A 13,406-nucleotide genomic window follows, 5' to 3' on the forward strand; every position below is an offset into this window, starting at 1 on the left:
GACCCCAGTCTCCTATCTCAAATTCCCCACTGCCGAAGCCCCACGGTTCTCTGCCGATGCGAACCGTGCAAATACACGGGTGGTCGCGCCACACGCCGCGCTAGCCGCCAGCCCAGGCCCATCTCGCCGCCGCCTCCCCGGGAGAGTGTCGTGCCGCGAGTCTCGGGTCCCAAGTGCCACCCGCTCTGCCCCGCAGTGCGCGTGGGAACGCGGTGGCGGCGGCCTCGGGGCTGCCCACGGCGACCGCCTGCGCGCACGGGAGCGGGCTTCTGCTGTCCCCGCCACGGCTTCCTCCTCGCCACCACCGCCTCCCCACCGCCCGGCCCGCGCAGGGGCTGGCGTCCGGGGGGCGTGCGGCGATGCTTCTTTTCCGCCCGGCACCGCTGCAGCCACCTCACATCCGGGCGCGCGGCGGGGAAGGCGGCGCCGGGGCCCGGGTGCGTGGAGGGAGTTATTAAAGGGGAGGGGGCCGAAGAGGAGGGGCGAAGGGCTGGGCTGCAGTTACGGCGGCTGAAGAGAGACAGCCTGAGCGGGTCAGGGTGGGGGCGCGAGAGCGAAGGCTGCGGGGAGCGGCGCTGGGACCGGCGCGGGCGGCTGGGAGGGGAGCGGCGGCCGAACCAAAGGGCCGCCGAGCGGCGGAGGCACCGAGTAAGGGCCGGCGGCGGTGGCGGCTGGGTCCGGGGCACCGCGCGCCGGTGCTCGCGGGTGTAGAAGGGGCGCGGGCGCATTGCTCCCGGGGTCGCGTGCGTGAGCGCGGGCGCCGGGGCGCCCGCAGAGGGTGAGCAGGAGCACGAGGCCCGCAAGGCGGCCGGCGGGTAGCCGGCGGGCTGGCTGGGGGGGGACCGAGCCGCCGGGCCGGGGAGGACGGCTACGGGCCTGCGCCAGCTCCAGCTCGAAGCGCCCGGGCCGGGAGATTCGGCCTCCCTGCTCCCTGCGGCCGGCCGCCCCTCAGTGAGTACCGTCCCCGCCCTTCCTCCGAAGGAGGCCGCTGGGCCTGGGCCTGCGTGAGGGGCTGCGGGTTGGGGTCGCGGCCCGGGGAAGCCAAGTTTCGGAGCTGAAGCCGGTGCTCGCTCTTTCCTTGCCATCGGCGCCCCTGACATGGCCACAGGTGCGGCTGGCCGGGCGAGGGGCGCTCGGGCCCCGTCCCCAGTCCCTGATCCCCGGATAACAAGGGGCAGCTGGCGCCGTCCATTGGCAAGTGACAGGCACTTTACAACAGACTTCGCGGGTTCCCAGCCCAACCAGTCTTCTGCCTGCCCCCAGTCCGGGAAACTTCCCCACCAGTCTTGAAAGATCCCCCTGGGTGGCAGCTCCTAATCTTGGTTTCTCTTTGTATTAAAGCTGCTTAAAGGTTATATACCTTGAGTTGGGCACCTTCTGCTTTTTACCATGTTGATGCTTAGGATACTAGGAGAGATAACTGAGTACCAACGATTCTATCTCTGAGTTCTAATTTATAGCATAATATTGGGGTGGGGACTTATTTTTAACACGAGCTGTTTTAAGAGGTTAAAACGTTTCAGCCTCTGAAGAAACAGCCAAGATTTCTGAAAATTTACTGTTCTTGGTGACAATTTTGTGCCGATTTATCTTCCAGGTGCAGAGCATTGTAGACCAAGGAGCCATGGATAGGAGAAGTGTGGGTGAAACAGAAAATGGAGATGCTTTCCTTGACCTGAAGAAGCCACCTGCCTCCAAATGCCCCCATCGCTATACAAAAGTAGGGTTTGCCACTAATGAAATAGTGTTTCTTTTTAGGTGGGGAAGTTAGTAACATTGTATAACCATTTAATTCCTATTAAGTGGTAATCTCACTGTGACTCACTACATGGACTAAATATTAACTAAATTTAGTAGAGCATTACTTTGAACATTTTTCTGCAAGTGCAGATACCCAGAGTTAAAGCTGGAATTTGCTTTGAGAGGTTTTTAGGTGAAGGGAATGTAGGCTTAGTTTTTTTTTAAATTGCAGATCCGTATACTTTGTAAGTTCTGTAACAGCTATGTAATTGGTATGTTATTGATTTACATACTGTACTCTGAGGATTAAAGCTCTAGGATGCGCCACAAAATTAGTGTCCTCTGTATTGATGTTTCCTTAAGAGGCAGATTCCTCATAGGAATGCTCTTGAGTGTGCTTGGTGGGGTAACTGGATTTTTCAATCCTATTTTTTTACTGTCTATTACAAATTGAATATGGACTCAAAAAAGTAAGGCTTCAGTCATATTTCCTCTCGCTGAAAACTGGAGATGTTTAAACTGCTTGTCCAGATGACTGCTTTTGGGGGAGAGAAGAAGTCATATTTATTAAAGATCTTGCTTCAGTACATGTCTTGTTGGCTACTGAATGTTTCTGAAGAGGTTGACAGGACTCGAATTGTAAATTCATTTCTCGGTCCCTAAAATGTATCAGCCTGGTTCCCATAAAACTTGCTTAACAGGCCGGGCGCGGTGGCTCAAGCCTGTAATCCCAGCACTTTGGGAGGCCGAGACGGGCGGATCACGAGGGCAGGAGATCGAGACCATCCTGGCTGACACGGTGAAACCCCGTCTGTACTAAAAAAATACAAAAAACTAGCCGGGCGAGGTGGCGGGTGCCTGTAGTCCCAGCTACTCGGGAGGCTGAGGCAGGAGAATGGCGTGAACCTGGGAGGCGGAGCTTGCAGTGAGCTGAGATCCGGCCACTGCACTCCAGCCTGGGTGACAGAGCGAGACTCCGTCTCAAAAAAAAAAAAAACAAAAAACTTGCTTAACAGTGTTGAAGCAGTTGGGACATTGACGACAAGAACGGTTATATCCTAATTGGGCCCACATCCACATATCCTTAGTATGGACTTTTAAAAAAATTATTTTATTTTATTTATTTATTTATTTATTTTGCACGCGACAGGGCCTCATTCTGTCGCCGAGGCTGGAGTGCAGTGGTGCGATCATGGCTCACTGCAGCCTGGACCTCCTGGGCTCAAGCCATCCTCCCGTCTCAGTCTCCTGAGTAGCTGGGACCACAGGCGTACACCACTACGCTCGGCTAGTTTTTGTATTTTTTATAGAGATGGGAATTCGCCATGTTGCCCAGGCAAACTCCTGGGCTCAAGCAATCCGCCCACCTTGGCCTCCCAAAGTGTTGGGATTACAGGGGTGAGCCACTGTGCCAGGCCTCAGTCATGGCTCTAACATGGCTAATTGTCCCTGGCTTCCTGGAATACTGACTGGTTAATGCTTTAAAGCCAGCCCTTGTTTATGTACTGGTGCACTACTCTTACCTACTTGATAAAGTATCAAATGCTGTCAGCTTAATATTCATTTTCAGCACTGAAGAAAACTGCTGTAAGAGAAATGTTTTCAGGTGTAAAGCGTTCTTGGTTGATTGCTGTCTTAGGATGGTCTGTTTTGGCATGACAGCATGTGAGCTGATAGAAAACTTTTTCCACATTCAGATTTGGTCTTCCCAAATCTATTTCTCTCAAACCTGAGAGTGTTTAGAGTAGTGTTTCACAACTTAGATTCATTTCCTGAAATGGGGACAGGTGAATTCTGAATGGAGAAAAGCCATCAAATGAAGTGAAATGGAAATCTTCCAGTACTTGTTTTTTTATTTTTGTTTTTATTTTTTGAGACGGAGTTTCACTCTTGTTGCCCAGGCTGGAGTGCAGTGGCACAATCTCGGATCACCACAACCTCCCCCTCCTAGGTTCAAGCGATTCTCCTGCCTCACCCTCCCGAGTAGCTGGGACTAGAGGCATGCGCCACCATGCCCAGCTAATTTTTGTAGTTTTAGTAGAGACGGGATCTCGCCATGTTGGCCAGGCTCATCTCAAAATCCTGACCTCAAGTGATTCACCTGCACCAGCCTCCCAAAGTGCTGGGATTACAGGTGTGAGCCACTGTGCCCAGCCCCCTTCCAGTACTTTTTTTTTTTTTTTTTTTTTTTTTGAGCCGTAGTCTTGCTCTGTCGCCCAGACTGGAGTGTAGTGGCGTGATCTTGGCTCACTGCAACCTCTGCCTCCCTGGTTCAAGTGATTCTCCTGCCTTAGCCTCCCAAGTAGCTGGGACTACAGGCGCACGCTGCCACACCCAGCTAATTTTGGTTTTGTATTTTTATTTATTTATTTATTTTTGAGACGGAGTTTCATTCTTGTCGCCCAGGCTGGAATGCAGTGGTGCTGTCTCAGCTTACTGCAACCTCCGCCTCTGGGGTTCAAGTGATTCTGCTGCCTCAGCCTCCCAAGTAGCTGGGACTACAGGCATGCGCCACCACGCCCAGCTAATTTTTGTATTTTTAGTGGAGATGGGTTTTTGCCATGTTGGCTGGGCTGGTCTTGAACTCCTGACCTCAGGTGATCCAACTGCCTCAGCCCCCCAAAATGCTGGAATTACAGGTGTGAGCCACTGTGCCTGGCCTATTTTTTTTATTTTTTATTTTTAGTAGGGACGGTTTCACTGTGTTTCTGGTGTCAAACTCCTGATCTCAGGTGATCACCCACCTCGGCCCCCCAAAGTGCTGTGATTATAGGTGTGAGCCACCGAGCCCGGCCTCTTCCAGTACTTTATTATTATTATTATTATTATTATTATTACTGTTGAGATGGAATTTCGCTCCTGCTGCTCAGGCTGGAGTGCAATGGTGCGATCTCGGCTCACTGCAACCTCCGCCTCGCAGGTTCAAGCGATTCTCCTGCCTCAGCCTCCCGAGTAGCTGGGATTACAGGCATGTACCACCATGCCCGGCTAATTTTGTATTTTTAGTAGAGACGAGGTTTCTCCATGTTGGTCAGTCTGGTCTGGAACTCCTGACCTCAGGTGATCCACCTGCCTCGGCCTCCCATAGTGCTGGGATCATAGGTGTGAGCCACCGCACCCAGCCTTTCCAGTACTTTTTGAACTAAAGTTCTAACCGGTTGTCTACTGGTAGAGTCCAGGCAGAGAGGCTTTTGAATCGCTTTCACACACTGATCAGAGGTTAACATGTATATTTTGGCCAGGCGCGGTGGCTCATGCCTGTAATCCTAGCACTTTGGGAGGCCGAAGCGGGCGGATCACAAGGTCAGGAGATCGAGACCACGATGAAACCCCGTATCTACTAAAAATAGAAAAAATTAGCCGGGCGCAGTAGTGGGTGCCTGTAGTCCCAGCTACTCAGGAGGCTGAGGCACGAGAATGGCGTGAACCCAGGAGGCGAAGCTTGCAGTGAGCCGAGATCCGCCACTGCACTCCAGCCTGGGGGACAGAGCGAGACTCCGTCTCAAAAAAAAAAAGAAAAAAAGTATATTTCATGTTTGTGTATGTTTCTATCTTTATGCTTAAGTCATTTTTAGGAAGATAATTTCTCTTTCTTAGGGTAGGACTTATGTTTCTTTGCAGTAAAGATTAAGAACCTCAGTATTGTCCATTTTTGACAGTCCAGCCTCAGAATTCTGTCATACTTAGATAAATGTGCCTTGAAGAACTGGTTAAAAGCATTTTTTAGCTTAATGACAGTGGAGCTTAGATTTAAGTCTTTTCTACCAAATTAATTGGAAATAGGTTTACTTTCTACTCTTAAGAGGATTTAGTTAATGACAATTTTAGGATAGTGTTTAGGCGGTGTTAGGGTAGTACTTTCATGTTTTTCAACACTCTAGTAATTTTATGCAGGACTTGGGGATAACGAAGTCTTCTCCCTTTAAAGAGAGCTTGAAATGATTATATGTTACTAGCACTATAATAAATATGTTAGTTCCACAACTGGAATAATACTCAAACCATCCTTCTTCCTTTTCTATACACTGAGATCAAACTACTGGAATAAATAGACTAATGATGTTTCTGCCACTTCAAGTTCATGGGCTAGATCTGGAAGCAGTAAAGGGAAACTGTTCTCACTGGTGATTTTGAGGTGGAGTTTCGCTCTTGTTGCCCAGGCTGGAGTGCAATGGCGTGATCTTGGCTCACGGCAACCTCCGTCCCCCAGGTTCAACCTATTGTCTTGCCTCACCCTGCTGAGTAGCTGGGATTACAGGCATGTGCCACCACACCCAGCTAATTTTTGTACTTTTAGTAGAGATAGAGTGTCTCCACGTTGGTCAGGTTGGTCTCGAACTCCCGACCTCAGGTGATCCGCCCACCTTGGCTTCCCGAAGTGCTAGGATTACAGGTGTGAGCTGGCCGGTGACTTTTTTTTTTTTAATAGGTGGTGTATTCTGTGGAAACTTGTAGGTGTGTATGTTTACTTACAGGGTCAAAAAAAGACATTGGCCCCTTAACCTTTGATCCTTCTTAGTTTAGTGTTCAGTTGCTTTCTGGGATAATGTTAGTAGTTTGTTGTTCAGAACTCGAAGAGTTTTTGTTTCTCCCCCATGAGTAGAAGAAGTACAGATGTTTTGGTCAGGTGCTTTTCAGGATAATGTACCAGAGTTTCCTTTTGTGCTAAGACATCTTTAGTTCAGCTTGTTTCTCAAATGTTAATATGCCTGGGGAATCATGTTTAGGCCTTGGGGAAGGAATTCTGAGTGGTAAGGAGAGGTGGTCCTGAAGATTCTGCTTTTTAACCCACTCCCAAGTGGTGCACATGTTGCTGGTCCACTGACTATACTTTGAGTATCAAGGCTTTAGTCTTCCTTAGAGAACTTGATAAATGGTGTTGGTGGTGTCAAGTAACTCAGAGGATGCATAGTTGTTATTTGGGGTTCAGATGATGTTCATTGTGATTCCAAGAATATCTTAGGAACTCAAGTTAGAGTCACACTGGGTGCTTTCAGGCCTACTCCTAAACCTCAGTGTGGGATAGTTATAAGTGGGTTTATCATATGCACCTGTTACCCTGAGGGTCTGGAGCCCCTAAGTTGTAAATGCTGGTCTGTTTTTTAGGCCAGATTCCTAAGACCAAAAGCTATATCTTGGTAGTATCTAAGTATGCATTTTTAAAGTGATTGGATCATGTTGAAGGACTTTTGGAGGTTATAGAGTGGAGTCTCACCTGAAAGTTGTGGTTTAAAAGTGGTTTAGACAATGGTTCTCAAAGTGTGGTCCCTGAACTAGCATTAGCATCATCTGGTAACTTGTTAGAAATACAAATCTCAGGCCTCTTCCCAGTGGTATTAAAGGAGAAACTTGGGGAGTAGAGCTTAACCTTCTGCATTTAACAGGCTCTTCAGGGGATTCTGACTCTGGTTCAAGTTTGAGAACCATTGGCTTAAGAAATGATCGCCTCCTAGGCCGGGCGCAGTGGCTCAAGCCTGTAATCCCAGCACTTTGGGAGGCCGAGACGGGTGGATCACGAGGTCAGGAGATCGAGACCATCCTGGCTAACACAGTGAAACCCTGTCTCTACTAAAAAATACAAAAAAACTAGCCGGGCAAGGTGGCGGTCGCCTGTAGTCCCAACTACTCAGGAGGCTGAGGCAAGAGAATGGCGTAAACCCGGGAGGCGGAGCTTGCAGTGAGCCGACATTGCGCCACTGCACTCCAGTCTGGGCGACAGAGCGAGACTCCGTCTCAAAAAAAAAAAAAAAAAGAAATGATCGCCTCCTGACTGAGTGTAGTGGCTCACACTTGTAATCCCAGCAGTTAAGGAGACTGAGATGGGAGGATTGCTTGAGCCCAGGAGTTCAAGACCAGCCTGGGCAGGATGACAAGACCCTGTCACTACAAAAAAAATTTAAAAATTAGCTGGGTATGGTGGCATGTTGCCTCTAGTCTCAGCTACTCAGAGGTGAGGGACAGGGGACTGAGGTGAGAGAATTGTTTGAGGCTGCAGTGAGCCATCATCGGGTCATTGCACTACAGCCTGGGCAACAAAGAGAGACCCTGTCTCAAAAAAAAAAAAAAAAATCACCTGGCAGTGCTGCTAATTCAACTTTCTCTTCACCAGAGGCACTTGTTCACCAGTTATTAAGGAATATAATACCTGCTATTCTGTTAGCAATGCCGTCTTCTGCTTGAAATACAAAATAGAAATGTTTTAGGCCATTCTGCTATTCAAATCCATGTGGGTTTTTTTTTCTGTTTTTTGGTTTGAGATGGAGTCTTGCTCTGTCGCCAGGCTGGAGTGCAGTGGCCCGATGTCGGCTCACTGCAACCTCTGCCTCCCGGGTTCAAGCAATTCCCCTACCTCAGCCTCCTGAGTAGCCGCGGACTACAGGCGTGCGCCACCACGCCCAGCTAATTTTTTTGCATTTTAGTACACAGGGGTTTCACCATGTTGGCCAGGATGGTCTCGATCTCCTGACCTCATGAGCCACCCACCTTGGCCTCCTAAAGTGCTGTCATTACAGGCCTCAGCCACCACGCCCAGCCTCAGATCCATGATTTTTTCTTCAAGTGAACAGACTCTTTTTTTTTTTTTTTTTTTTTTTTTTTGAGACTGAGTCTCACTCTTGTCACCCAGGCTGGAGTGCAGTATTGCGATCTTGGCTCACTACAACCTCTGCCTCCCAGGTTCAAGCAATTCTCCTGCCTCAGCCTCCTGAGTAGCTGGGATTACAGGCATGTGCCACGATGGCCAGCTAATTTTTGTATTTTTAGTAGAAACGGGGTTTCACCATATTGGTAAGGTTGGTCTCAAACTCCTGACCTCAAGTGATCCACCTGCTGCTGCCTACCAAAGTGCTGGGATTACAGGCGTAAGCTACTGCACCCGGCCAAATAGACTAATCTTATAGAGGATACATACGTTATGCTGTTCTTCTTTTGCTCCTGTATTTTGCCACTGATTCCTTATTAAATGACTGTCATCTGCCAGTTGGACAGGGAATAAAAGCAGAGACACTCAGAACATTCAGCTTGATACTGATCAGTGTTAAACATGCGTGTTAAAGGTAAAAGTGAATGTTGAATTATCTTAGTTTAACTTCATGTGGAATTTTTTTTTTTTTTTTTTTTTTTTTGGAGACAGGCTCTCACTGTGTTACCCAGGCTGGAGTGCAGTGGTACAGTTAACTCACTGCAGCCTTGAACTCTGCATTCAAGTGATCCTTCCACCTCAGCCTCCTGAGTAGCTAGGACTACAGGTGTGTGTCACCACACATGGCTTGTTTTTTCATTTCTTTGTAGAGATAGGATCTCATTACGTTGCCCAGGCTGGTCTCCAACTCCTGACCTCAGCAATCCTCCTGCCTCAGCCTCCTAAAGTGCTGGAATCACAGGTGTGAGCCACTGCATCTGGCCCCATGTGGACTCTTCATAACCTTGACTAGTTACAAAGTGGCATTATTGTAGTCATTAGTGTCTCCAGGGATCTGTAAAGGAGGCCACCCTAATTCGTGTGGTAGGCCAATTGGTCATAGCAGTCAGGACAGCCATGTTTGTCTTTCCTTTAAAACAATCAGGAAAATGGACAAGCAGTTGATGTGACTGACTTGAGTAATCCTAGCCTTCTTGGATATAATCAGAAGACTTGAAGCCAATCCCCAGAGAAAAGAGTAACTGTGATTTAAATCCTAGGTTGAAACAGGAATCAGGTGGTCAGTTTTTCCTGTATAAAAATCTTGTTTGATAACTTCAAATGTATCTTTCATAAACTGAGTAGTAACTCTAACAGGTAACATTTCTGTGACAAATTTAGTTACAAACTTCTTAAGCTAATATAAGGATACCTGTTTATGTTGGAGAAGGTAAAATTGTGGTATGAAAAGTCATTGGGAGGACAAGGTGGGAGGACGAATAGAGCCCAGGAGTTCACTACCAGACTGGGCAACATAGTGAGACCCCATCTCTTTTTTTTTTTTTTTTTTTTTGAGACAGGGTCTCGCTTAGTCGCCCAGGCTGGAGTGCAGTGGCGCGATCTCGGCTCACTGCAAGCTCCGCCTCCCGGGTTCAGGCCATTCTCCTGCCTCAGCCTCCCAAGTAGCTGGGACTACAGGCGCCCGCCGCCTCGCCCGGCTAATTTTTTGCATTTTTAGTAGAGACGGGGTTTCACCGTGTTAGCCAGGATGGTCTCGATCTCCTGACCTCGTGATCCGCCCGCCTCGGCCTCCCAAAGTGCTGGGATTACAGGCGTGAGCCACCGCGCCCGGCCGAGACCCCATCTCTTTAAAAAAAAAAAAAAGCCAGGGGTGGTAGTGTGCACCTGTGGTCCCAGATACTCAAGAGGCTAAGGTGGGAGGATCACTTGAGCTTGGGAAGTTGAGGCTGCAGTGAGCTATGATTGCATCATTGCACTCCAGCGTGGTCAACAGAGTGAGACTCTGTCTCGAAAAAAAAATATATTCAATCTTAGTGTGTCGGCTGTCCAGAAAACCTATCTAACTGGAAGTTCTTAGAACGGGCTGGCTGGTAAGACCGTAGAGAATAGCTTCTGACTGCTTTTTACTACCTGTTCCTTTTTGGTTGTTGTTGAGACAGAGTCTTGCTCTGTCGCCCAGGATGGAGTGCAGTAGCACGATCTTGACTCACTGCAACCTCCACCTCCCAGGTTCAAGTGATTCTCCTGCCTCAGCCTCCTGAGTAGTTGGGATTACAGGCATGTGCCACCATGCCCAGCTAATTTTTTTAAATTTTAGTAGAGACAGCATTTCGCCATGTTGGCCAGGCTGGTCTCAAACTCCTGACCTCAAGTGATCTGCCCACCTTGGTCTCCCAAAGTGCTGGGATTACAGATGTGAGCCATTGCACCCGGCCTCTGCCTGTTCCATTTGTTTTAGTTTTATTTTGTTTTGTTTTGAGAGGGAGTTTCATTCTTGTTGCCCGGGCTGGAGTGCAATGGTGCAATCTCGGCTCACTGCAGCCTCCGCCTCCCGAGTTCAAGTGATTCTCCTGCCTCAGCCTCCCGAGTAGCTGGGATTACAGGCGCACGCCTCCATACCCAGCTAATTTTTTGTAATTTTAGTATAGATGGGATTTCTCCATGTTAGGCTGGTCTCAAACTCCTGACCTCAAGTGATCCGCCTGCCTCACCCTCCAAAAGTACTGGGATTACAGGTGTGAGCCACCACGCTCGGCCAGGAATATTTCCCTTTTAATCCCCCTTCCATAAATGTGACTTACATGAAATTCTACATAATGCCAGAATGTCCATCAGAATGCATAGTTGCTTCTGCATAGGATTTCTGCAGAAAGAAATGGATAAGGATTTTAACCATCGTTCTTTTGGGCTTTTGTTGAGATTCATTTGCTTTCCACTTTAATACTGATCACCAAAAATGGGTGTTCATAATAGCAATTCCCCAATAGGTTTTGGGAGGCTTGACCCATTTTCTTTAAGGAAGGCTGCTGCAACTAAGAAAATATGTTTATGCTTCCTTGGGTGTATGATTTTTGGGCAGTTAGCAGCTTGTTCTTGCCTAGTCAGGATTTAGTAACCTGTGCAAAAAGTGAAGTCTCAGGTATTAACTCTTGTATTCTCCGTATGGTAATCTTAATGAATTCATTCGTGATCAGTAAGTTCCCATGGGTTAACACTTTCCAGGCTAGGGACAGTGGCTCACACTTGTAATCCCAGCACTTTGGGAGGCTGAGGCAAGATGATCACTTGAGCCTAAGAGTTCAGACCAGCCTGGGCAACACAGCAAGACCTCATCTCTACAAAAATTTTTTTAAATTAACTGGTGGCATGCGCCTGTAGTCTTAGCTGCTTGGGAGGCTGAGGCAAGAAAGATCACTTGAGTCCAGGAGTTTGAGGCTGCAGTGAACTATGTTCGTGCCACTGCACTCCAGCCTGAGAGTGAGACCCTGTCTCAAAAAAAAAAAAAAAAAAATCTCCAAAAGGATAGATTAAAAAAAAAAAATCTCTCCAAAAGGGTAATACCACATCCTTTCTTGAAATACTCATAAGAAGGGAGCACTCCTAGTTAGAGTGGGCACTTTCCAAGTATTCTGTCTTTAGCCACGGTTGAATGCTTTCTTTGAAAATATCCCAAAGGGGTATTTCCACGAATAATGTTAAGGGCTCTTGATGAGATGGCAAGTTTAAGAACTCTTCTCTTGGCCAGGCATGGTGGCTCACGCCCATAATCCTAACACTTTGGGAGGCCAAGGCAAGCAGATTACCTGAGCTCAGGCAGCCTGGCCAACATGATGAAACCGCATCTCTGCTAAAATACAAGAACAAATTAGCCGGGCATGGCGACATGAGCCTGTAATCCCAGCTACTCGGGAGGCTGAGGCAGGAGAATTGCTTGAACCTGGGAGGCAGAGGTTGCAGTGAGCTGAGATCATGCCACTGCACTCCAGCCTGGGTGACAGAGTGAGACTCCATCTCCAAAAAAAAACTTGAGAGACTGGAAGACCTAAAGGGGCGGGGACGAGAGTCATCTGCCTATGTGAAGCACTGAACTAGGCACACAGGACATATTATGTGGACAGTTATAAAGAGAGCAAACTGTGTTTTGTTTTGAGACAGAGTCTCGCTCTGTCACCCAGGCTGGAGTGCTGTGGCGTGATCTCAGCTCATCACAACTTCTGTCTCCTGGGTTCAGGCAGTTCTTGTGCCTCAGCCTCCTGAATAGTAGCTGGGATTTCAGGTGCCCACCACCAGGCCCAGCTAATTTGTTTATTTTTAGTAGAAACGGGGTTTCACCATGTTGACCAGGCTGCTCATGAACTCCTGACTCAAGTGATAGCTGGTCTCAGCCTCCCAATGTTTTGAGATTGCCGGTGTCAGCCAGCACGCCTGGCCCAAACTGTATTGACTTAGCTCATGGTTTCTCTCTTCCCCACTTACGTAGGGGATCTTCTTGTGCTCGGATACCACCTTAAGCATCTTAGGATCATGCTGGAAGGTAACACATTTAGTGCTATAAACAGTGAGGAAGTTTTCTCTCATTTTTCCCTAAATGTCCAGGTGGACTTTGGGCCATATTTTGAGAAACATGCTCAATTGGAAGCAATAATTTTTAACCTCTTTGGCGTTCATTGGAAATCTTTTGAAGGTGTGAACATTCACTGCAGAAATTGCACAAACGCATCATTTTCCATATGGTTTCAAATAGGAGGTCTTACACTCCTTGACACCATGGAACTGGTTTAAGAAGTCTTACTTTTCAAGAACAGTTAATACTGTTTACCTGGATGTTTACAGTGACTCCCTGCTGTTTTTACAACCCAAGAGTTGTCTTGTTTCTAAACCCATTTCTCAGACTATTAGTGAAGAAAATGGCTCTTTATTCTCTATAGATGGGTGAGCTATGTTTTAGCCATTGTATTTGGTCAAAAGTGTGCCCTGGCACAAATAATGTTGCTGGTGTGGTTAATGCCAGTGTGTAACTAGCTTGCTACTCTGCCTTCTGCTCTTACAGACCTGTGAAGTTTGTACCTCTGTTCATTTAAGCATCACCTTTCTGTATGCTAAGCATGTAAAGTCAACAATGAAAACTGGAATAACACGGAAGTGAAAATGAGAATTTTGTTAACTCTTGTTAACTGAGAGTAGTTGGTGTTTATCACTCTGTGATTAGAGCAATAACTCTGTAAGAAGAAAGGTTATATTGAAC

The 13,406-nt window shown here is 47.8% G+C and overlaps 1 protein-coding gene across 4 annotated transcripts in view; it reads left to right on the forward strand.

The window, feature by feature from the left end:
- The first annotated feature begins 459 nt into the window (after window positions 1–459).
- Window positions 460–13,406, forward strand: part of EIF4ENIF1 (eukaryotic translation initiation factor 4E nuclear import factor 1) — a 57,726-nt gene continuing 44,779 nt past the window's right edge. For 3 of the 4 annotated variants that reach the window (XM_025400061.1, XM_025400062.1, XM_025400064.1), the window contains exons 1-2: window positions 460–648; window positions 1,598–1,720. In XM_025400061.1, coding sequence (XP_025255846.1) covers window positions 1,625–1,720 — 96 coding nt within the window. In that variant the 5' untranslated portion in view covers window positions 460–648; window positions 1,598–1,624. Of the gene's footprint in view, window positions 649–773; window positions 952–1,597; window positions 1,721–13,406 lie in introns of those variants that run through there. The other variant, XM_025400063.1, reaches the window with a different exon arrangement.

Source organism: Theropithecus gelada, chromosome 10, assembly GCF_003255815.1.
Source record: "Theropithecus gelada isolate Dixy chromosome 10, Tgel_1.0, whole genome shotgun sequence".
In the NCBI taxonomy this organism is placed as follows: Eukaryota; Metazoa; Chordata; class Mammalia; order Primates; family Cercopithecidae; genus Theropithecus; species Theropithecus gelada.